General features: G+C 35.7%; 1 protein-coding gene across 1 annotated transcript in view; it reads left to right on the top strand.

Moving 5' to 3' along the window:
* The window catches only part of LOC114650263 (X-linked retinitis pigmentosa GTPase regulator-like), a 72,204-nt gene extending 59,329 nt beyond the window's left edge, over positions 1-12,875 (top strand). Inside the window, exons 13-14 of the mRNA XM_051926616.1 lie at positions 8,702-8,767; positions 10,025-12,875. Coding sequence (XP_051782576.1) covers positions 8,702-8,767; positions 10,025-11,821 — 1,863 coding nt within the window. The 3' untranslated portion in view covers positions 11,822-12,875. The remainder of the gene's footprint in view (positions 1-8,701; positions 8,768-10,024) is intronic.
* The last annotated feature ends 12,148 nt before the right edge of the window (positions 12,876-25,023 follow it).

Below are 25,023 nucleotides of genomic sequence, written 5' to 3' on the forward strand. Positions count from 1 at the left end.
TGATACAATGTGTTGCCGCACCCACCACACGATGAAACATCTTGGGATTCTGGTTGGCAACCCCCCCAGGCGGACATGTGGTCCAGACCCACCATTTGGAAGTGACCATCTATCTGCTGCAGCCAGGTGTTACGTGGGAATCCCCTTGGCCTGGTTCATCCTCTAGGGTCCTCAACAATGAGGATCCTGCAAGCTAGATCTCCCCCAGGGAATCGTACCACATGGCTAAAGTGCCGTAACTGAGGCACCTTCAAAATGCAGATAATGTGCCTCATTCAGGATTCCATCAGCAACCGCTCTTTCAACACATAATCAAACCAGTGGTACGCAAGGATTTTCCGAAGAGACATAGTATTCAAGCAGTGCAATCTTCGCCTCAGGTCACTGGATAACATCCATGTCTTGCAACCATTTAGCGAAACCGGCAGTAACAGGACTCTAAAAACTTGGACCGTCATCCTTTTGCAAAGATATTGGGAGTGCCACACATCCCTTTAGAGCGACCTCATGACCACCATGCTCTTCCAATCCGTCTACATAGGAAGAGTCACAAGAGACATGAATGTTGCTGCTGAGGTAAGTAAACCTCTGACAGTCACACTTCTGATGGCTGTGCCCAAGAGGTCATTGAAGGTCTGGATCTTGGTTTTTATCCAGGACACTTGCAGGTCCAGACACTCAGACTCCTCGCTCAGTCTTTTGAGAGTCCTGATCAGAGCCTCCATTGACTCCACAAAGATCACAGCATCATCGGCAAAGTCAAGATCAGTGAATCTTGTTTCACCAAGAGATGCCCCACAACTTCTGGACCCCACCCTGCCCAACACTCAGTCCATGCAAGTATTGAACAGAGTAGGAGCAAGAGCACACCCCTGATGATTCCCAGAATGAATTGGGAAGAACTGCCTTCACTCTGCTCCAGACTTGCAGTGCCATTGTACAGGCCAGCCATGATATCCAGCAACTTCGGGGGATCCCTGAAGTCTCAGGATGTCCCTCACCTCTATCAACTGAGTCAAACACCTTATGAAAATCGACAAAGGCTGCAAAGAACCTCCCTATATTTGTGTTTGCACTCAATGAGAACAGTCAGTGCCAGGATGCAGTTGACGGTAGACTTCTTAGTTGTAAAATCAGACTGCTCCTATAGCTGGTAGGTGAGCAAGGGGTCACAGATCCTATTGAGGATTACCCTAGCAAGGACCTTACTCGGCACCAATAGCTGTGTTATCCCTCTGTTGTTGCAGCAATCCAGGCAATCACCCTTTGCTTTCCAGATAGGGATTACAAGTCCTGTTTTCCAGTCATTTGGGATGATGCCCATCTCCCAAATGGAAACAAAGATTACTTGCAATGCAAGGAGGACAGCCTTAACTACCAGCCTGGAGAAGATCACCCTGGATACCACAGCTGGTTCACCACTTGTGAAATCTCAGTGAGACTGGGTGGTTCATGGCTAATTGGAAGACATAGCAGTTTACTTGAATTTCACTTTAAAAGGGAAAACCAAAAGAGAATTTTCTGTGCAAAAGGCACATGCTGTCCTGGTAATGAAGTCATGACTAGTACCATTGTGAGATCTGAAATGACCTTTAATGCAATTCAGAATCAAACAGTGACAGAATTTTAGTATTAATATTTAACAATATTATTTGGGATGGTGGAGAAAGGCTATGAGGGTATAAAACATAATTTTCTTCACAACATTTCATTAAATTTGATGTGCACTTTGTTAGGTTTGAACATCCTCTTTTAAGACAATATGGTAAGATTGTTTCCCTCATTTGACACATGTTCATTTTTTACAAAAGGATATTTGGTTTGTAGTGGCATTTACTAACAGCAGTTTGGAACTTGCGTGAGATATTTTGTTTGGAGGCTTTTCTTAACAAGACAGCAGCTATTAATTACATCAAAATAGAGCTTGTGGCCTTGACGACACTATATTTGTGGATGCAAGCCTTAGCTGTGTGCCCTGAAGGGTACTTTCCTGTGGTGGACTCTTGAGTGCTGCACCTATACTGATGAATCCTATAAACTTACATGCTTTGCCATTTTATGTCAACGCTGTAGTCTTCCTAATTTTAGATATGGTGCCAGCTTCCCTCTAGAATTCTAATTGTATGGTTGTTGTGTTTTCTTATGTTATTACTAATACCCTTACTAATACCCTATGTTAATGTTGCCTTGATTTTTCATCCTTTTGGTTCTTGTTATGCTCAAATTTGTTATTACTTCTTGCTTCTCTGCTCTTAAACAGTCAGGTCCATAAGTGTCTGGACAGTGACATAATTTTCATAATTTTGGCTCTGTGCACCATCACAGTGGATTTGTAATAAAGCAATCACCATTTCATTGAAATGTAGACTTTCAGCTTTAAAGGGACTTAGGCCCAGAAGCATGCAACTGCAGAAAACAAAAGAAATTTGTTCTCACTTTTTCTAATGGAAAAGTGAAAATGGTATTATTGTTTATCCATTATTGGTGTTGAATTAGGTATGCTTAGGAGTCATAATTAAAAACAATTGGACAGCAAATGGGTTTTGTTTAGGTCATTTTAAGCTGGAGACATAATTTTATTTCTTATAAAACAATATTAGTAATACTGGTTTTTGATTTTTTTTCTAAATTTGTTTTAATTAGTAAACATATACATTTATTAGAAACAGTGTTTCTAAAGTATGAGCTCAGAGGGACTGAGACATGAGTAAGGATACCATCTTCACAGCACTGCATGCTGAAAATCATTGAAAAGATGGGTGCACTGATCAAAGTATTTGTCATAGAAAAGCCTATAAATGATTATTTCTATATCTTGTAGTGTCTTACACTTTTATTATATGGTGTAACCACAAGAGGGTGCCACTGAGCCCCAAATCACCCACAATATCACTGAGCACAGTCCCGGGTTCAAACAGAAGATTTTATTTGTCACCAACACGTTTCCTAATGAACCCAGCCCAAATACACAAGTACAAAACATGGAAACCACAGCAGTCTTCCCTCGACAGCACCCTTTTCCAGCACCCAAGGTCCCCAAAGGGGTACTTTTCTAAACTCGATTTCCCATGTAACCATGTGAGGGTCCTTACTAGGACCAGCCTCTGGCATCTACAGTCAGGTCCATAAGTATTTGGACAGTGAGACAATTTTCATAATTTTGGCTCTGTGCGCCACCACAACGGATTTGAAATAAAGCAATCATTATGTGATTGAAGTGTAGACTTTTAGCTTTAATTTAAAGGGTATGAGCCATTTAGGAACGACAGCCATTTTTCTGCATAGTCCTGCCATTTCCAGGACCTCTAACGTTGTGGAAATTTGACTGAAAATGCTGTTCCTTAGACAGGTGGGAGCAGTTCCTTTATTATTTCATTAACTGTTAAGCAGGTTGAAAGTCTGGAATTGATTCTAAGTGTGGAATTTTCATTTGGAAGCTGTCACTGTGAACTCTCAATATGAGGTCCAATCATTGGGCTGAGAAAACAAAACAAACCCTTTAGAGAGATAGCAGAAATATGAGGTGTGGTCAGATCAACCATTTGGTATATTCTTAATAATAAAAGATGCACTGGTGAACTCTGCAACACCAGAAGGTCTGGAAAACCCCAGAAGACATTTGTGCTGGATAATTGCAGAAGTCTGTCCTAGGTGAAGAAGAACTCCTTCACAACATTTAGCCAAACCAGGAACACTCTCTGGGAAGTAGATTTATCATTGCCAAAGTCTACAATTAAGAGAAGATTTCAAGATAGTAAAGACAGAGGGTTTACCACAAAGTGCAAACCACTGGTAAACCTCAAGTATATGAAGGACCGATTAGATTTTGCCAGAGAACATTTGTTAAAAGCCTGTCCAGTTCCGAAGCAATTTTCTTTGACAAAGGAAACTAAGATCAATATACACCAGGATGTTGGAAAGAGAAGAGTATGGAGAAGAGAAGAAATGGCTTATGATCCTATGAATACCATATCATCTGAGAAACATGGTGAAGGCAGCTTTATGGCATGATCATTTATGGCTGTGAATGGAAGTCAGTCACTAGTGTTTATTGAAAATATGACTGCTGGCAGAAGTAGCAGGATGAATTCTGAAGTGTACAGGGCTATACTATCTGCTCAGATTCAGCCAAATGCTGCAGAACTGATAGGACGATGCTTCACAATACAGATGGACAATGAGCCAAAACATACTGAGAAAGCAAACCAAGTGCTTTTCAAAGCAAAGGAGTGGAATATTTTAGTCCATCACATGAACCACTGTCACACACACACAGTATATATAAACATAGGGACAGTTTGCAATTGGCAGTTAACATAACCTAAATAAATAAAAAAATAAATAAAAACCTTAAGAATTAATCAACTCTTAGCTTGAGGATGTATGGATATTGTAATATTAATGAAGTTGGACTTGCAAAGTTGTTCAGTTATGACAAATGTTAGGGAATAATCTTGGTGAAAGGCAAACTTTACCTCAGTGACCGACTGTTAAGGATGGCAGGTGAATGTGGCACTCTGATGGTAAATTATAAAGTGAACAGATTATTTAAATTCCTAAACTGGGGACACTTGTAGCTTATATGCCCATGCATAATGTCCATTCTAATCAGTTTAATGCCTGCTTTATCTCATCGTCATCAGAGATAGGTCAGGACATGGGGAAAAAACACTGTCACAAATTAACTCATAGGATTTCACACATTGCTTGAAGTGGAAACCAATAGCTGTACTTTCTGCTTTTCTTGATCATCCTCACAGTCCTGTTCAAATTTATCACAAGTTCTTAAGCTTTCCCAGTCAAAGGTTTTTCGTCCATTTCCCTGAGTACGTTGTCATTCCTGAATATTTCTGCAATGTAGGTGAACTGGAGGCTAAGCAAATTCAGTGGGATTCTCTCACCACTAGCCTTTAGTCATTAATGAATAGAATGAATATATATTTGTCCTGTAAAATTTGTTTAATATCAGCTGTCAAAGTGAGTGGGGTTAAATTTAATGGGATCCCATTCAGCATTTTGAAGAAAAAGTGAGGCAATGGCCATCTGTGAGCACATCGCAGCAAAAGTCCAATATGATATTGTACTACAACCTGCTTTTGCACAGTAATTCATATCAGATCAAATAATGTAGCAGAAGGAAAATCACTTTAACTTGATGTGGTACAGTACAGCTCATAAAAAAGATCCATGACATCCATGACAGTACTATGTGTAGCTGCAGAAGGCGTAACCACCCTGTCTTGTCTTTGTCCCCAACATTATGGAGAGCACTGTAGTTCTTCTCTTCTAAAGTATGTATTCAATGTTTGGAAACTTGACTAAGCTGTGTGTTTTAGTCCAGTTATTCCCACAGTCTTAAAACTAACTTGAAAGGTAGGAAATTTAGAGATTTCTTTATACATGCCTGACTTTCATGTAGAGTATATATTTCATGTTAACACCACATAAAAGAAATCAGTGCAGTCTGTCGGCTTAGTGTATACACATTTTTCCATGTGAGCATTAAATTAGAAAAAACAATAATTTTTGAGCACCAGTTTTAGCAATGTATTTTTGTATATAGCACAAAATTCAAACATATGATTATTTACTGTATTGCATATTTAATGTTATATATCAAAAAATTAACTAAACTGATATAGCAAAGTTTGTTTATAAAAACATTATTTCTACTTAGAACTTCATGTAATATTCAAATTCATTCTCTTGTAACCTTTTCTGTTTTCCTTAAGTTATAAACTCAATGAAAATGAACAGTCTGTCCAGAATTGGCGTGGAGTGACGGCTCTGTGGCTTGGCTATGCTAGACTAGGGTTCGAATCCCGTAAATGCAAGAAATGATTCCACTCTGTCTGGCCCTTGAGGAAGGCCATTAACCTGAAATTGCTCCATCCTGGCATCCAGTCCTGCAAGCAGGTTCTCCTACTTGCAGGGAGAACACGAGGGTTAGTGGGGGTATGGGACTTCAGCCACTGTAAAAAAAAAAAAAAAAAACCTCACACTGTTCCATTCCTTTTGAACTAGTGTGGTGTTAAGGTGTCACCCATTGCACGGCTGCATTCAGGTCCTAATCTGGGATCCTGAGGTGGTTTGTCACGTAGTGGGTGCAGCAACACACTGTATCAGTAAATACTCCTAACCTCTTTCTCTCTTTCCAGAATTTAAAAAGAGCTTAATTCTTATCTAATTTTCCAAATGCTCAATATCTAAATGATTTCTGTATTTTGTTTTTATATTGTTCATTAGACTAAATCCTGTTCCACAGTCAACACTCAAGTCCTGGAATGTGCCACAAATGTCCAAAAATGAAAATAACTCCTTGAAACGATCTTTTTGTTTATTAAATCTAACCATATCAAAAATGTCTTTACAGTTCCAGGTTCTATTTTTTCCTTAATCAGTATCTTGAATTCTGAATACTGGTTACAAATATCTTTTTAAAACGAATTATAATTTGTTAAAAAGAGCATGGTATTTGTTAGCAAGCTGATTTATCTGCTCAAGTGCAACTGATAAAGACAAACCAATCTTTCAATTCTTTGTCTGGAAACTAATTGTGAATTTCCCATTGGGATTAATAAAGTATCTATCTATCTATCTATCTATCTATCTATCTATCTATCTATCTATCTATCTATCTATCTATCTATCTATCTATCTATCTATCTATCTATCTATCTATCTATCTATCTATCTATCAATCTATCTATCTATCTAATTGTCCATGTGGTCACATGTCCGCTGGATGATTGTTTTTTGTGTTTGTTTTAACTGGACAGTGAAATGACAAGAGCAGATTATGTGCTTCTTCATGGAAATGAGACTTGTCTCCTAGATGCTGTGGCAAAGTTTCTTGATTTGTGGATTTTCCAACTGAAAAACAGTCAAAAGTACAATTCTTTGCAGCATTTTGCATTAGTCTGCCAGAAAGTCATTAAGTATTGTGGGAAATAGCCCGGACACAGACAGATGGACATTGTTTAAAAGTCCAACACACGTTTATTTATAAGAATTAAAGTGCACAAACCCAGTGCCGCAGCACCAATCACCCCAACAGTCCAGGCCAACCCACAATCTGCCTTGTCTCTTCAGGCCACCTCTTTCCTCTCTCAGACCTTGTCCTCTTCCACCCGACTCCAGCCCCAAATGAAGGGAGGTGGCCCCTTTTATGTGCTCTAGGTGTGCTCCGGCAATCTTCCACCGACACGCCCCAGTGTGGCGGAAGTGCCAGCTGTATCCCCGGAAGCACTCCGGGTGTCCCTGCTCCTCTTCCCCCCAGCACTTCCTGGTGCGGCGGAAGTGCTGAGGTCCAGGGCTCTCCAGGCATTGGGGCGCCCCCTGCCGGTGACCACGGGCCCCTCCAGGGTTGAGCTTCAAAGCTCTATACCCGTGGCCCCCACAGCAACCAGGGCGGTCGCCCCCTTGTGGTCTGGAGGAGGCGTGAGCCCTCCTTGGGTCCTCCTGGCTGGGTACCACCCCCAGCCGCGTGCCACAGTATTAAGATGTCAATATGGTGTTCTGCATTTTGTAACATATCCAAGCAGTATTTGTGAACAGTCATTGTCTTCTTCAACAATTTTTTGGAGTATTCCACTAATACTTTGTAGATCCTAATCATAGCATTTACTGCGAAATATCTGGATAGCCACCTGACCTCATTATTGAAACTGTTAAGTCAATTGATCGATCAACTTTTAAAGTGTGGTCGGCTGATTTTTTAATTTCATTCAACATGTCAGTGTTGATTGTTGAATTTATGCCCTCGATGAACTGAAATCCTTAAATCCCTAAGTACATGGTATTTTCATGTATTTGCCAACATGATCACAAATATCCTGGAACGCCAATATTGAAGAATTTATTTTCACAGACTGCAAAATATTACCTATTTAAACTTTTACCTCATCAGGTGTGCATGTTTTTGGTTCTTTCTTCATGTTCTTAAAATTTTTATAGTTTAATCCTGTTGGATCTTTTTGTGCATGACCATGTAAAATCTGTGAGTGACACTCCTAAAATATATGAGCAATCACACACACTCTCAGCTTACAGGGAATATTGGTCTGAACTGTAAGCTTTACTGAATGAAATAGTTCATAAAAGGCCACAAAGGCTCAGTTTAAACTTGTTGCAGAATGTTTACTGAGTAAATATGAAATTTTATGATGTTTGTATGCTTTTAGAAATATTATTTTTGAGAAAACTTTGTTAAAAATGTGACTAGAGACCCTTAATTACTTGTATTATTTGTCTCACAAATAATTCTTGGGCATAAAATGCATTTTTATTGGTTAATCATATTTTCTTGCAGCTTTCCTATCCCTGATCTTGTGATCTTTTTCTCTGAAAACATCTGCGATGCACTTTACTTTTCCAGTGTATGTTATCAAGCTAAAGACCATTAAAGTCTGTGAAAGTGTCATTGCAAACTATGTTGTTTTCATGATTAGCCAAGCTGATTCTATGTTTAATTTTTCTTCTTTTCTCTGTGATATACAGTATAGTGACTTTAAATTTTTAAAAGTTATTACTGTATCATTTATTTTTTACTAAAAATATTATCATTTTATTAAATAACCATGGGCAATTATTTTGCTATACTGTAACTTTTTTAACAGTATGACCCACCCATTTGAGGTCTATACTTCCTTAATTTAATTTGCTAAAAAGTCGGGTTTAATTGTCTTTCCTTTTACTTCAGACACACGTAATGAAGCTGGATCCTAGTGACAAGTCTTTAACATTATCACCTGTTCAGAAACGAAAGGTAAGCTAATTCACCTTTTTGTGCTATTTTCATTTGAGCCTTCACCTTAAAATCCAGAACTGCTCAATGAAATATGTATAAAGAAATTAAACTGAATAAATGTAAGGAATACGTTAAAAACCTCTCCACAAACTAACTCTTCCCAAAATGAATTAGCAATCCCTGAAAAAAATTACTCCAATTTTGCAGGCTTACACGTGTATTATGTAAAAATAAACTATAGAAGATGGAAGGGTGGTGGTGGCTTGGTAGATTTCTTTGATGTGGCCAGTTTGCACTATTGCTCTCTGGCAGATGATAATGATGTGCTTACGCGGTGCTCTTCATAATAGGCTGGCTTAGACAGTTTATGCATATTCCTTTAGAAATTAACATATTTATAATATCATTTGAATAATTATAAAATTTAAACATGACTTGAAATTTTGAAGTATTTATTGGATATATTTTACTATTTTCATGTACCTTATTAAATAAAATGGAAAACACTAAAACACAATTAGCCACCAGAACCAGGTTTAAGAAATACTACACTAGACCAAAACTGTATAAATTATATTATGTATTAAATATTAATCTTGCATTTTAAGACTCAACAAAATAGTCTGATATATGAGGAACTTTTTTTTTTCTTTTTAATTTTTTTTGTGGACCCATAACCCCCCCTCCCCCAGAAAAAATAACATTTTTATCTGAAAAGAGTCTAAAGCTTATCAGACTCATGTGTAGCTGGGGCCTATCCTGGTGTGCTTATATTTGTACATGAAAAGGTTTACCACATATTGCATTAAAGTTCAAACCTAGGAATTGAGTATTCTTTACTGTTTGTTGTCATGCTCATACTTTAGCTATTAGCATACCTTGAATATGAATTTCTTTTTCCAAGTGTGCTTTCCACATGATAAGTTAGTGCAAATGAAAGTGACACTTATCTGTATAGGTGCTGCAAATTATTTATGGTACATGATCTAGGGCTACACAGTAGTTCAGGGGTGAGGTCACTGTTTGTGTATATTGTCTCCCTGGGTACCCCGCGATGCTTTCTGTCTTGAATTTGACAGGTTACACTCAGGCTTTCCATTGCCTAGAAATGGAAAAATGCATAAATGATAACTAAAATCTTAATTTTATGTACAAAGCTTTATTTTATTAACCATACATTATTACACCCGCATATTTTATTAACTAAAATTAATTACACCTCCTTTCTTGTTTCTTAATTTTTTCATGTTAATTTTCTAATATTCTGTCTCTTTTATTCTCCGCTTCCTTATGGAATTGAAGAAAAATAAAACTGTCAGAAGTGGTAAGAAATTGGAAATAAGCCCCAATATCTCACCTGAAAAGCAGAAATCCACTAATGAGGTGATATCACAATTTGCAGGCAGACCTCCACCTACAGAAGCTTTGTTTGTATCCAAGCCAGGAGTCAGTAGGACTATTCATAAAAATGCTACAAAGAAAAAAATGTTTGGGAAAAGCAAACTGCTAAAAGTACAGGGTTCATCACATGTTCCTGAGAGCATGAATGAATCCAATAAGACAAACATAAAATCTGGTAAAACGTTTAAAGTAAAAAGTAAGCCACAAGTGTTGAATGAAGAGCTTACATATAACTCTGATTTGACACTTGCTACTGGTTTTTCAGAACAAACAAAAGATCTTGACAGACTCAAAATAAAGTCAAAACAAAACCACAAAAATATGGATGAAAAAAATAAATTGAATTCAAAGTTTGAGCATTTTGGTAATCCAAAGCTTTGTCAAAAGAAGGCAAAACCATCCCCAGATATAGCAAAAGTTGTTTTAGAAAGTGGACCTATTGAAAAAAGGTGTGATGAGTTAAATGCTAGAAGACCAAGCAAAGCAGAAAGGTTCACAAAACAAAAAGCAGTTACTTTGTCTTCTTCAAGTGATCAGAGTGATTCTGAGGATGAGGGCAATGCCTGTAATACTTTAAAGGCAGAATTTCAGTATATTGTTGATATGGGAAGCAACAACAGAGAGCTTAGTTCAGCAGCTGGGGAAATGGCTGAAGAGGAAAAGACTGAAGTGATGGAAGGGATTGCAGGTTCTTCAGTAGAAGGTCAAGCTGTCACTGAGGTTTACCACTATGAAGTAGAACACACAGTGAATGAAGAAGAAGAAGAAGAATCAAGTAACATAATGGAGGAAGGTCAAAATAGTATGGAGAAGAACAGAGATCACAAAGTTGTATATGAAGAAGAAGGTGAGTGTGAAGAAAGGGAGGAAGGAAATAGATCCGAAGTCTATGATATAGAAAAAGAGGAAGAAGAAGAATCTAGAGAAATGCATATGGGAGAAAGTGATGAAGAAAAAGAGTTAAAAGAAGATGAAACAGAAGATGAGGAAAATGTTGACTGTGAAGAGGAAATGCAGGAAGAAGAAGAAAAGGAAGAAGAAGAAGAAAATGACCTGCAGGAAGAAGAAACGTGTGAACAGGATGAGGAAGAGGTGGAAGATGTTTCCATGCAAGAGGAAGAAGAAAGCGAAACCCAATCAAAAAGTGAAAATTCTGAAGATGAAGAGAGCGAGGAAGAAGATGAGAATGAAGGCGAAGAAGAGGGAGAAGGAACACACAGTAGTGGTGAAGAAGAAGAAGGGGAGGAGGAGGGGGAGGAAGAGGAGATGGAGGGGGAGGACAGGGAGGAAGAGGAAGTGTATGGTGGAGAAGAGAATGAGGAGGAAGAGTTACAAGAAGACGACAAAGATGAAGAAGAGTCCGAGGAAACTGAAGAGGAGAATGAAGAGGAGGATGATGTTGAAGATGAAGAGGATACTGATGAAAGTGAAGATGAGGGTACTGAGGAAGAGGAAGTGGAAGAGGAGGAATCTGTGACAGAAAGTCAACAATCCAGGAAAAACCCCAAAACAACCAAAAGTATTCAAAGTACAAAAAAGGGTACCAGAGAGGTTGCACAAGCCTTAAAGACAAAACAGAAGCTTTCTGGAAAAGAGCATTTGGGAAATGGAATCCACAACTCGCAACAGTTTTGGACTAATGTGCTTCCACATTACCTAACACTTAAGTAAGATTCCCTATGTAAGCATGAGACATGCTGGTCTTCGCTGAGTACATTTGTGTAACAGAATGAATACATTGTTCCTTATCAATGCCCATTTTTCTCATCATGATAATATTATGCTGTTTTTTAGGTTTCGGTGAATAAGCACACTTGAAATGGATCTGTCCTAAGCACTGATTTAGAGACACATTTTGCTGTTGACACCATTATTAGCACTACACTGTACACTTATGCTGAGGATTATTTAATGTAATTAGAATGTGCAAGCTTCAATGAAACTGTGTAAATACTTGCACAAAACTCTTTAATACTGAGTGAAGTAGGCAAACATATAATGGACCTTTCATATTATTTACCAGTTGGTTTCACAAGCGTTTCAGCCATCACAGCATAGACTCTCTGCCTTAACTCTTCTAATTCTTTTGGGTTTCCTTTTGCCTTCTTGCTTTAATACCATTTTGCAGTTTTAACGAAAAAAAAAAAAAACATTGTTTTGTAAAAACCATTAAGTACAAATGAAGATGAATGAAATGGTAATGCCTTAAGAATTGGAAATATAATTCTTTTCCTCAACAGTCTTTTGTTGGTTACTCATGCAGGCTTCAAGAAGTGCACCTCCTGTTCATGATGATGATAATCTTTAGTTTACTTCTTCTATACCTCAACATGTTATGCCTTCAGATAATGTGCAGGGATTATATGATTTCTTGTTGTTAACTAATATTTGAGATAATGAAAGAGTTTTTGCTTTGTGTAATATGTCTCTGTCTATTTAACTATTTGCAGAGATCTGAATGTGTGCCTTCAAAAACAGCTTACAGTATTACAATATGAAACAGTTCTGTATTACAATGAGTAACAGTCCTGTTCTTTATATATAAAATCTTCATTTAAGTATATAGTAGTTTTATTTGTGCCATTTCAAAAGGAGGACTCTCAATTACAGTAGGTCTTCTGTGCTTACATCATGCAGATGATTAATTGGTAAAAACAATACAATATTGTTGAAAATATTCTAGTTAAAAGCAAAATCTCTTTAATTTTTTGTTCCTTTAAATATATTAATGATGGGTCATGAAATGTTCATAGTGAATTTCATAATATTCACTATTTGTATGTTGTTCATCTTTTAAACAATGAACTGTGTTAAAATAAGGAATGTATAGTCAGCCATTGTCATAAAAAATGTGATGACAGTTTCTAACAGCAAACAAATAATTAGTTTTGAAATGCAGTATGTATAAACAGCTGTCTGTCGTTCAAATTTCTGACCGTAATATGGGGATGAAGGTTTACTTGAAAAATCACCTGTCCCAGTTTTGTGTACTTTATATATGACTGTAGCTGGTAGTTACTTGCATTCTGCAAACATTGAGTTCATATGATTACTAATGTTAGCACTCCTGGTAATTGGTTTCATAAGCTATGTCCTAGAATTTTTTATAACAATTTGCTACTTTTCTTTAGCATGAAAGGAAGTACCTACATATTACTTAAAAAATATATTTTAAATGCTCATTACTTTAGTTCTTATAGAGTTAGGTAATGAGAAACAGAAGAAAGTCTCACACAATAAAAATTTCTAATTAACTCGCTAAGTTAAGATTTTAACTTAAAATGACATAAATGGCAATACTGACTGAAATACTGAATACTGAATATTAAATTATCCATCTCAAACCATAAAAAACATAAAGAATTATATGGGTTACTCACATTTTATTTTGTTGATAATAAAACACAGTTGCCAATTGATAAAGTCCAACCACAAATACTTTGAAAAACAATTACAGTATTTCACTTTTTCTCATTCTGGAAACACTGCATCAATGACCACTATGATCATCTGCAGTTTCATAAACAGAGTAAAAATCTTGAATCTACATAACATATGCATCCTTTCTGGTTGCACATGTAGTTATTTCACATTACTTACTCAATGCTTTTCTTCTTGGAAAATGCAGAACTTTAAGAATTTCTGGAGTTTATCCCAGAAAGACAGATGGAGACTGAGCTGTTTTAAGTGATTTTCTATATAGTCCATTGAAATCAAACTGTTATATTTGACTGATTATTTTTAGCTTCCAATATTTGCAGTATATATTAAGTGATTTTCAAAGTTATTTCACAGATAGTAGGATGTAAAACTCCTGTACTACCATTAGTACAGGCCCATTTTGGAAGTCACATTAGAGAGCAGATCAGTTGACTAGGTAGCACAGTACAAACACATATGGCAGAGAATTTGGCTTATGATCTTATCCTAGAGTTGGTGTGTGGTGTCTCTTCACATGTTCTTTGATAGCTTATAGCTGCCTTTAATTCCTCAGCTGCTGCAGCTTGCATGTTCTGTTGTCCATTTCCGACTTTTATACTTACAAAGTCATGATGTTATGCATCACACACTTCTGGTTGACCTTGCCTAGCAACAAAGCAAACAAAGAGCACAAAATAGCAGCCCCCATAACAAAAGCAAAATGTCACTTCAGGAAAAAAATTACTTTTAGCATAGTGAAAAACTCTTCAGATTCAAAAATTAATGTAAGAACTGTATTCATGACTTCTAATATATAGGTTTACATCAAAGGAAACATACAAAAATAATTATAAATTGAAGAAAAAATTAAAATCAAACAAAATCCTCCCAAGACGTTAGCTATGAACAGACCCACTACGTTTTGTATGTGGCCTAAGGTAAAATGATTGAAGAATCTTAGGATCAAGAAGATCCCGGAAAGGTGCTCAGAGTCTTTCCTCATGCCCAAGCAATTTTTCAGTGAAAAGGGTATTCAACCCTGGAACCCCTCCAACAAGAGTTTAAATAATTTTGCACATCATATCTTGTTTTCCATTCACCTGAATAAAATCAACACTAGAGAGGGATCGTTGATATTCACTAGTATGTATGGGCTTCAAGTGAGAAATGTGGAACATTGTATGGATCTCAAAATGACTGGGAAGGAGCAACTTGTAAACTATTTGTCCATGACATTTTAACCATAGAGTAAAATCCAATAAATTCTCGTGCCAACTTCTTAGAAGAAACTCTCAGGCAGATGTCTCATGTTGCAAATCACACCTGCTGCCTGACCCTTAACTCTGGGGCCTTATGATGTTTACGATTCACAAACCATAAAGCAGTAGTTTTTGTCATCTCTAGAATCATTTGAACAACTTCCCAGCCCTCCTGCAGTTTAGCCAGGTACTCAGTCAAGCGAGGAAGCTGTAAAGTTCAAGGAATGCAATTCTAACAAGGAGGGTTTAAATCTATATAGACATCCAAAAGGATATATCTTAAGTACCAAGAGATACAATACATTATATACACATTTTGCCAAAGGTAGCAAAGGCTTCCAGTTGTTTTGAAAGACATCAACTGAACAAACCCTTACAGTTTGTCCATTGAAAAAAAATGGAAGAAAGATTCTAACAGGTAATCTTGGCACAAACAAAATGGCAGAATCAGGATTCATATTGGGGACCCTATCCAAGATGATAGAAAAGGGAAACATGTACAAATAAAAAAAAAAAATCAGAAATTAATATATCCACCAGGGACCTGGCAGTAGGAACTTACTTTAAAGGAACAAAATGAGTACACCTAGGAGATTGGTCCACAACTATTATTATTCTGAAATAATGATGAGTGGTGGGAAGATCTGTGATAAAGTTCATACAAATTGACTCCCATGGTCTGGAAGCAAACAGAAGGGGCCGCAACAATCCCACTAGAAGACCTTGCAAGAACTTATCACAATCATATAATTGACAGGCCAACACAATGTCCCATATGTCCTTAGACATGTGTTACTTAGTTTGAGAATACCTGGATGACCAAGCAACTTCTTCACAGAAAGTTAGAGGAACCATGGAGTATACCCTGGGAATCAGTATCAGTAGAGTTGTTAACAGCCTTAATTGTAATAAAAAATGTATGAGGAAACACCATAGCTGTGAACCCTAAAAACCTTTCTGAGGGAGGGATATAATCAAGCGAAACAGCAGCGCACCTGCTTTTCCATTTTTATTCCCAGGTTTATAATAAATAACAAAATCAATTCTACTATAAAACCAACACCCATCTGGCTTGTCTCGATTTGAGTCCTTTAGGTGTTTTTAAATACATCATATTTTTACCAGTGATGCTACTCTTCTAAGATCAGTTTTATAGCAAATAATTCACAATTACCCATTCCATAATTTTGTTCTTTGAGGGTCAATCTCCTTTGAATAATAAACACATGACTGATTTTTTTTCTCAATCCAGAAATATACAGTATGTAACAAAATAACGCAGATACCAATCTGTTGCAAAAATCTCCACTAAACAGTATAGATCAGGGTCTTGATCTGGAAGGATAAGAGCTTGAGTAAACAAATTTCTAAGCCAATAAAAAGTATGTTGGACTTCTGAAGTCCAAAAAAATTCTTATTAATTTGCCTAGTTAAAGTTATAGGTGCAATGCCAGTATTAACACTCCTGATAAATCAGCAGTAATAATTAGAAAATCAACAAACTTCTGAACTTCAGGTGATTTCTAATTCAAGCTATCAGTTACTTTACCACTGTCCATACTAATCCATGATTGGGAGATTTAATAACACAAAAACAGAATCAAGTCTTTGTGAAGTTCAAAAATATTGTTTTGTGAATGTCTGCTTAATATCTGTTTGACTTGAATAATATGAATATCCATATATTTAGAAAATATAATGTAATTGATATAAACAGGTACATACATTTCCAAAAATATCAAGAAAAATGTCATTAACAAAATTGGGGAAAACTGCTGGTGCATTAGCCATTCCATCGGGACATGGCCATGTGGTGTTGAAATCTGATTTCCACACTTCATCTTAACAAATACATATTAAATTGTATGCACTACAAAGATGCAACTTAGTCAATTAGTGCTTCCAAACTTTTGTTTTTTATTGTAACTGGCACTTGCAAAAGGTTCTAAAATGCTGCTTGAGTATGTAACCCCACTTTTCTAATCCTATCTGAAAGTGAAGGTATCATTCTTTCCCTACTTTTTTTATATGAAGATAAGTTGAGGCTTTCTGTTTTTCTTTACTTGAAGGTTTTTTATTTCTGCAGCTAAAGACACTAAAGAGTCATACACAGTGCCATAAAGTGCTGTAGGAAGATCTATAATTTATTTTCTTTGAGTCCTTTATTACAGATTTTAATATCTGTAATCTGAACTGCAGCTTTTCCATTTCAGGATCCCACATTTGAAAGGTCCACGTTTTTTTTCTAACACCATACATTTGTGCAGAAGATTAATTGAAGACTCAGAAATGAAGCATAGTCAAAACAAAGTACAGGTTAAGACCAAATTAATCACACCAATCTTTCATCTTGTTAAAATGAAGAATTCAAAAATCAAAGTCAAAGAAGAGAATTGAAGGCCATTAGCTAGAAAAAGAGATACAATTAGAAAGAGTAGCCAAAATCCCCAAAAGTGTTTGATGAACCTTTATACCAGTGACCCATGATGTCACACATTGTACATTTCTGGTTGACCTTTCCTAGTAACTTCCTAGCAACAAAGACGTTGAGGAGCACAAAATAAGGGATCTAGTAATAAAAACAAAATGATGAAGCAGGAAAATTAATTTATTTTTGACATGGTATAAAACATTTCATATCCAAAAAAATTAATTGTAACGACAACACTACTATTACTTAATCTCCAAAACTAGTTAAAAGTTAGTAAAACTAAGTTTACAGTAAAGAAAATATACAGTAAAATGTATAAAGTGCATAAAAAATAAAATCATAACAATGTCACAATAGTTCATGCTTTAGAGTGACAATTGTGTGAATTTTTATTTTTTTGAGTAATTTCAGTCATTGAATTTAACTGCAATTGGGCAAACTGGTTTCAGCTATACCTGCCTTGGAGGGCATGGTATAGATTCACCCGTTTGTGTGCTTGTGCCCCTACCCATTGATCTTCCAAGTCATCTAGCATGCATGTAGGGTATACTGACCCATTGTGACATCTCTCCTTCCCATACTGACTGTGTGAAGATCACCTCCTTAAATCCCAGTATTGCCTTCTCTTTGATCAGATGGTATCTTGAGGGACTTTGTGCAGAGTATAAGAACTTTCACAGGACAGGAGCAAGACCTTATGCAGTTCCAATAAAGTGAAAGGAAAAAGCTCTGTTCGAATTAATATTATCAGCATTCAAAGGCAAAAAAAAGACTATAACCAGGTTTCAATAGTTTTGTGCATTTATAGTAAATATCAATGGAGGAGTGGCTCTAGGAAAACAAACATAACATGTCTGGCAATGAAGAATGATAGGTAACCAAAGTTCTCCAGACCTCTAGATGGCAGCAAAGTAGTCCTTTATTTTGTATGTAGACACTGCTATACTTTTGGGAGTATACTTTTGCTGTACCTGTATGTGGCCTGTCCCTTTATTTGATACCTGTAATTTAGAATTACAGGAACACCTGGAGATACTAGAGCAAACAATGAGACGACAACTCAAAGCTGGGTATTAAACTGCCTTCTTCTAAATAAACTCTTGAATGTGTGTGAGTCATGATAAGGGCTCGACTGATGGGAAAAATACAGTATAGGCCAGAATTAAGAGATGATTAGGAAATCAACTGAGGTGAAGGGTTTTTTGGTATATGGGCAACTTTTCATTTGCGTGGGAAAGTAAACCAGTCATTGGACAATGGTCAGTGAAAAAGGGGAGCCTATATTAGGAAGGCCTAGATAATCATTAGGTGTTTACTGTTCGTCCCTTCTTCTTCTTCTTTCGGCTGCTCTTGATTACTCTTTATTTCTTTGTCCATTTATTACCCCTCCCTGCTATTTATGTGTATAATACATTTTTTTAGTTAATTGTTAGCCTCCTTTTAATTGATTAGAGTTTGGGATGCCTTGAAAGTTCCCATCTTCCACAATATGAAGTATGTGTCTTATTTCATAACTAAATGTTGCTTTTTGTGGAGCCGCATACATCATTAACTACACTGTTTTGGCCTTTTTAATTGCTGTTTATTTGTAAAGGTACAAAGTCTTAAAATCTCTTGTGTGTGTTGTGTAAAAACTGCATACTGACCAAGTGTATTCACAAACAGTGTAGTGATGAGCCTCATGAATAGTGAGAAGGTTAGCATCTTAAGATGTTCAGTGCCTTACTGGATGGTGCACAGGTAATTTACTGCATTAGAATTTATAATTTATAGAAGGAAAATTAATTTTAAATTAGAAATGTTGCATTCCTGACACACATACTGTCTCACTAAACGTTGCCAGAGTTAAAAGTTTGAACAGATTCAAAAATTAACTTCTGTTAATTTAAGCAATTTGCATCTATTCTATACTAAAGGTTAATAAAATAAAACACTTTTAGCTGAACATTATTTTTTGTAATGTTCTGTCATAGTAAGGTTATCTGTTTTAACAGGGTGAGCAGAGCTGAACATATTTCCTTATCCTTAGCAACAGTCGTCAACCTCTCTAGTAAACTCAAAGGTACTCATCTAGCTGAAAAATATACATTTATTTATTTATCTAGCGATTCTTTCCAAAGAGGACCATAATTAAAGATACATGGTGAGCGTAATTCCCATTTATGTATACATTTGAATAAGTATCTGTTCACTGTCATGCTGAAAGTCTCAAAGTGTGTCAATGAGAATTAAACCCATTGATTTAAAGTCCAAAGCCTTAGCCACTTCATCACAGAAGTATGCCAAGCCCAAGTAAAACAAAATATGACTCTTCTTTTAGAATATCATGTTTTTTTAAAGGTTAATGTTTACAGAATAAAATAATTATGTTAGTTTTATTAATTCCTAACTTGAGTTTTAATTACACTATACGAAATCTAGACAAAACCAGATCAGGTGTATACTTAAAGTAATTAATTACTTTGTGCTTAAAATAGGATGGTAATGATTATTTCTGTATACTGCATATTTAACCATTTTTACTCAAGAGAATAAAAATCAGTGTACATATAAAATATATTAATATTTTAGTGTCTAACAAGAAAGTAAAATGTATAAGATACCAGAGTACAACATTAAAGGTAGAACACATACAGCCTTAATCTGTAATTAATCTTAGGTTTAAGCCATTAGTGTATCAAAAACACAATTAATAAGACCAGAGTAATCTAGAAATCTTCAGAGATGAGTACTATATTTACTTTCATATTTAGTCATCCAAAAATTGTTGATAGTCAAAACAACAGAAAAATATTTCTGTATTTTTAAATTATGCATAGATTCATTATTCTGGGATATACTGTATGTACCACAGTACATTTAAAAAATGTTTTAGTTATATGAAAAGGCCTGTTGTATTGCAGTTAATATGTACAGCAAATATAAAAAAAACCCCAAAAACATTCATATTTTATTACTGCAGGCCACATTTTGGGTTGCCGAATCAGATCTGGAACATTTCAGTGTAGTTTTTCCTCTTTTAATGTGAGCACTGTACAGTTCAATTTCAGTTTTATGACCAATTTTGTGAAGTAAACCTGTTTATATCTACAGTTCTCTCTTTCGATATATATCTGCTCCTTGTATCATAATTAGATTTAAAAATGTGATCTTCTCTTTAACTATCTGTTATTTCCAGTTCAAAATGTTATCTTGTTCAGTTTGAAAATATCTACTTGAGTTATACATATATTTTCCTTTTAAAAGTCAATTTATTTGCCATTTGAATCTGTCCTTCATCCAGGTTTTTTTTTATTTAGTTATGTAATCTGTTTTCTTTTTGTTTTTGTTTTTTTTTCACTTTTTGGTTAGTCGTTAGTCAGCTATGCTTGGTAATAGTTCATAACTCATTTTCCTTTGCACAGTTAGCAACATTTATTCAATTCCAAGTCTCCTCAATAAATGGATTTCATTAAATACAGTGTTGTTTGTGTTAATATCTTTCCAAATGTAGCTTTTATATTTTATAATTTGTAATGTATTACAGATGGAAAATGTTAGTCAGGAATAGCAATGTTACTCTCTTGAGCCCTTATTTGGCCTGAATTACTGTATATCATAACAAATAATGCAATTCTCATTCATTCAGTATGTTGAAGAATAGTTTTAATAACAAAAAACACATTAAAATGTTTTTGTGCCACACTTAAGTTTCTAGTTGTGTACATTATCCTTTGTATGTATTTTGGATTGTGTGTTTTATTTTTAACTAAAATATTATTGTAATTTTCAAATTATTTTATTGTTAACATTTACAAATGAAGATCTGATGACTTTAACTATATGCATTTATTAAAGGATTTTTAATCCAAAATTACATAACTTTGTAAAAAATAATTTCTGATATTCTGGGATATGCTATGTCTTTTGTAGTTAATTTGGTCAGGTATTTTCAGGAGTTGTAGTTTTAGTACAAAGAGAAAAAAAACATTAAACTATTGGGCTTGGTTAACTTGTTCAGTATGTAAGAAAATAAAACATGCAGTATCCATGTATGAAAAGTTATTGCTACATATTCTCCTTTTGAATGCTTGTAGGTTTGTTGACAATCAGGTATCATTTAGGCCAGCCCTATCCAATACACTATAAATTTGTAACTGTGATCCTTTCAGTCTGGTTTTCAATTAATGGTTTCTAGATAAACATCATTCCAGATGTCTTCCAGCCTGTTGCAAAGCCTTGTTTCTCCATTAAGCCATAACAACTAAACAGACAGTGATTAAGATGCTAGTTAATTCTCCTAGGAGTAGTCAAATCTCTCCAAGAACAAAGGGTAACATTTTCCACAAAGTCGCAAAGAAGATCTAAGGAATATCTAGGGATCTTTTAGCCTCCCTTACCTCAGACAAGTGCAGTGTTCATAACTACATCACCAGAAAATTATTAGAAAATGATATCCCTGGTAGAGTAGCAAAGCAGAGAGGTGACTGCTTACAAATAAAAAATGAGTCCTCACTTCATATTTGCCGAAATGCACCCAGATGATCCTCAAGAGTTGTGGGAAAATGTTCTGTGGCCATATCTCAGATGTATTTTTAATTTGTGCATGTTAATCAAATTAAAATATCTCTGCTTTACTACATGTTTAATCTAATCTTTTTGTTCATTTATGTACATAATGTATGATTTAACTGTAGTTGAAGGGCTCTACACAACAATGAATTAAATTTAAAAGAATACGTCAAAAGTGGAACCTCTTGCCTAAGATGTACCCATTTATGTGTACTGTATAATGAAACTATATTCTACAATAAGAAGCATGACAATTTTCAAGTAAGATGTTGTAATTTGGAGATATTTGCTGCATCAGAACCTGAATGACTTGCCAGCACTGAGGAAATTAGAGTCAGAGTGTAAGGCAGTCTGCCTGCGAGCTCATCCTAGTTTTAATGTACTACAGGGTCATGCAGTAAGACAATCGTCCAAAACAAACAAGCAGATGAAATCAAATGTTTGGAGATAAAGGTATTGTATAATCACATTTAGAATAGCCTTGCCAAAATCAATACTTCACTAAGATATTGAGGCAAGACCTGAAATAAGCATTTCTTCATCTAAATTATGCAGTAATGTAGAAAATCAACCAGAGGTTACTTGCTTTTTTATTGGATTGTAATAAAACTACCATATATGAAATAATTTTATAGTTGACATCCAAATAATAAAACAAAACAGAAGATTGGGAATTTTAATTTTTCATATTAGTAAACCACGGTGCTTGTATCGATAGATAGATAGATAGATAGATAGATAGATAGATAGATAGATAGATAGATAGATAGATAGATAGATACTTTATTGATCCCAAGGGAAATTAGTTATCATAATTCAGTCTTTTTAAAGTATTCACATATTGCTTTTATAAAGGAATATATGTTCACCAAAACATTATACAATAGTATGTTTCTAATATAATTGTTATAGTACCAAGTGTAAAATATTAATATTTATTACCTAATGCAGCAGTCACTCAGTATTTGTTAGCACTAACCATTAAGCTGTTGACTTTGATGGATACTATACTTAATTTTGTCAATGAAACTCAATACTCAACAGCAGTCAAGCTATTAGATCAATTTTGTAGAACGCACACAGTTTTGAGCTGCAATTATATATGACAGTGGTCATATGTTTTACTGCTTTCCTGAACTGCATTTATTCCCATTATACTATAGATTATTTGTTTTTGCAACATTAAATCTTAGTGTTCTGTGTTTGTAAAGCATAAAAAAACATTAAATATGTTGCTGTCACACTACGTGATAATTCTAATCGATGCATAATTCAATATTCAGTATTGTGTCATTCTGATTAACTTTAATCACATATAAAGGAAACATCTTACAAAGAAACCCACCCTCTCGAAATTACCCTGAACTCATTTTTGTTACACTCTTTTGAAAAGTCTTTGCAAAGTTAGAGCCACTCATTGCATAGTTTGTTTTTTTCTTTTCACATTACAAGATTGAGTTCTTCGTTTAAATGGCATATACAATACTAGAGAAGTGTTTTTTTCCATGCTAAAGACACAGACCTGAAAGGTACTGTATATTGGTGATCGAACTTAAATCAGTATAAGGTAATGCAGGATTATGGGATATTTTGACTTTTTTGTGAACCCACTGAAGAAATCATGTAAAAAATTAATCTTAATACAAATTAGACCTAAATTAAATATATGTGGATTTTAAAATATTTTTGTATTTCCTTTGTCACATACTGTGTCTAAAGCATTATTTCTAACAGATTTATTATTCTCAAGATTTACTCACAGGTTGGTCCAACCTGTGTAACATAATACTGAATAATTTTTGGGCATACTTTTTTAAATTACTAATTTGTGCTTTCTTTCTTAACAATGTTTTCTTTAATTCAGCTTTTAAATTATGTTTAAAAATGTGTTTATTACAAATTATGTTTACACTAGATTTCTAATATATTGGCTTTTCCAAATATAATTTGCATCCAAGAAATATTCAAAGAAATGCTTTGTTATATGCTTTATATGTACAGTGCATCCGGAAAGTATTCACAGCGCATCACTTTTTCCACCTTTTGTTATGTTACAGCCTTATTCCAAAATGGATTAAATTCATTTTTTTTCCTCAGAATTCTGCACACAACACCCCATAATGACAACGTGAAAAAAGTTTACTTGAGGTTTTTTGCAAATTTATTAAAAATAAAAAAACTGAGAAATCACATGTACATAAGTATTCACAGCCTTTGCTCAATGCTTTGTCGATGCACCTTTGGCAGCAATTACAGCCTCAAGTCTTGTTGAATATGATGCCGCAAGCTTGGCACACCTATCCTTGGCCAGTTTCGCCCATTCCTCTTTGCAGCACCTCTCAAGCTCCATCAGGTTGGATGGGAAGCGTCGGTGCACAGCCATTTTAAGATCTCTCCAGAGATGTTCAATCGGATTCAAGTCTGGGCTCTGGCTGGGCCACTCAAGGACATTCACAGAGTTGTCCTGAAGCCACTCCATTGATATCTTGGCTGTGTGCTTAGGGTCGTTGTCCTGCTGAAAGATGAACCGTCGCCCCAGTCTGAGGTCAAGAGCACTCTGGAGCAGGTTTTCATCCAGGATGTCTCTGTACATTGCTGCAGTCATCTTTCCCTTTATCCTGACTAGTTTTCCAGTTTCTGCTGCTAAAAAACATCCCCACAGCATGATGCTGCCACCACCATGCTTCACTGTAGAGATGGTGCCAGGTTTCCTCCAAACGTGACGCCTGGCATTCACACCAAAGAGTTCAATCTTTGTCTCATCAGACCGGAGAGTTTTCTTTCTCATGGTCTGAGAGTCCTTCAGGTGCCTTTTGGCAAACTCCAGGCGGGCTGCTATATGCCTTTTACTAAGGAGTAGCTTCCGTCTGGCCACTCTACCATACAGGCCTGATTGGTGGATTGCTGCAGAAATGGTTGTCCTTCTGGAAGGTTCTCCTCTCTCCACAGAGGACCTCTGGAGCTCTAACAGAGTGACCATTGGGTTCTTGGTCACCTCCCTGACTAAGGCCCTTCTCCCCCGATCGCTCAGTTTAGATGGCCAGCCAGCTCTAGGAAGAGTCCTAGTGGTTTCGAACTTCTTCCACTTACAGATGATGGAGGCCACTGTGTTCATTGGGACCTTCAAAGCAGCAGAAATTGTTCTGTAACCTTCCCCAGATTTGTGCCTCGAGACAATCCTGTCTCAGAGGTCTACAGACAATTCCTTTGAC

Source organism: Erpetoichthys calabaricus, chromosome 4 (genome assembly GCF_900747795.2).
Source record: "Erpetoichthys calabaricus chromosome 4, fErpCal1.3, whole genome shotgun sequence".
NCBI lineage: Eukaryota > Metazoa > Chordata > Cladistia > Polypteriformes > Polypteridae > Erpetoichthys > Erpetoichthys calabaricus.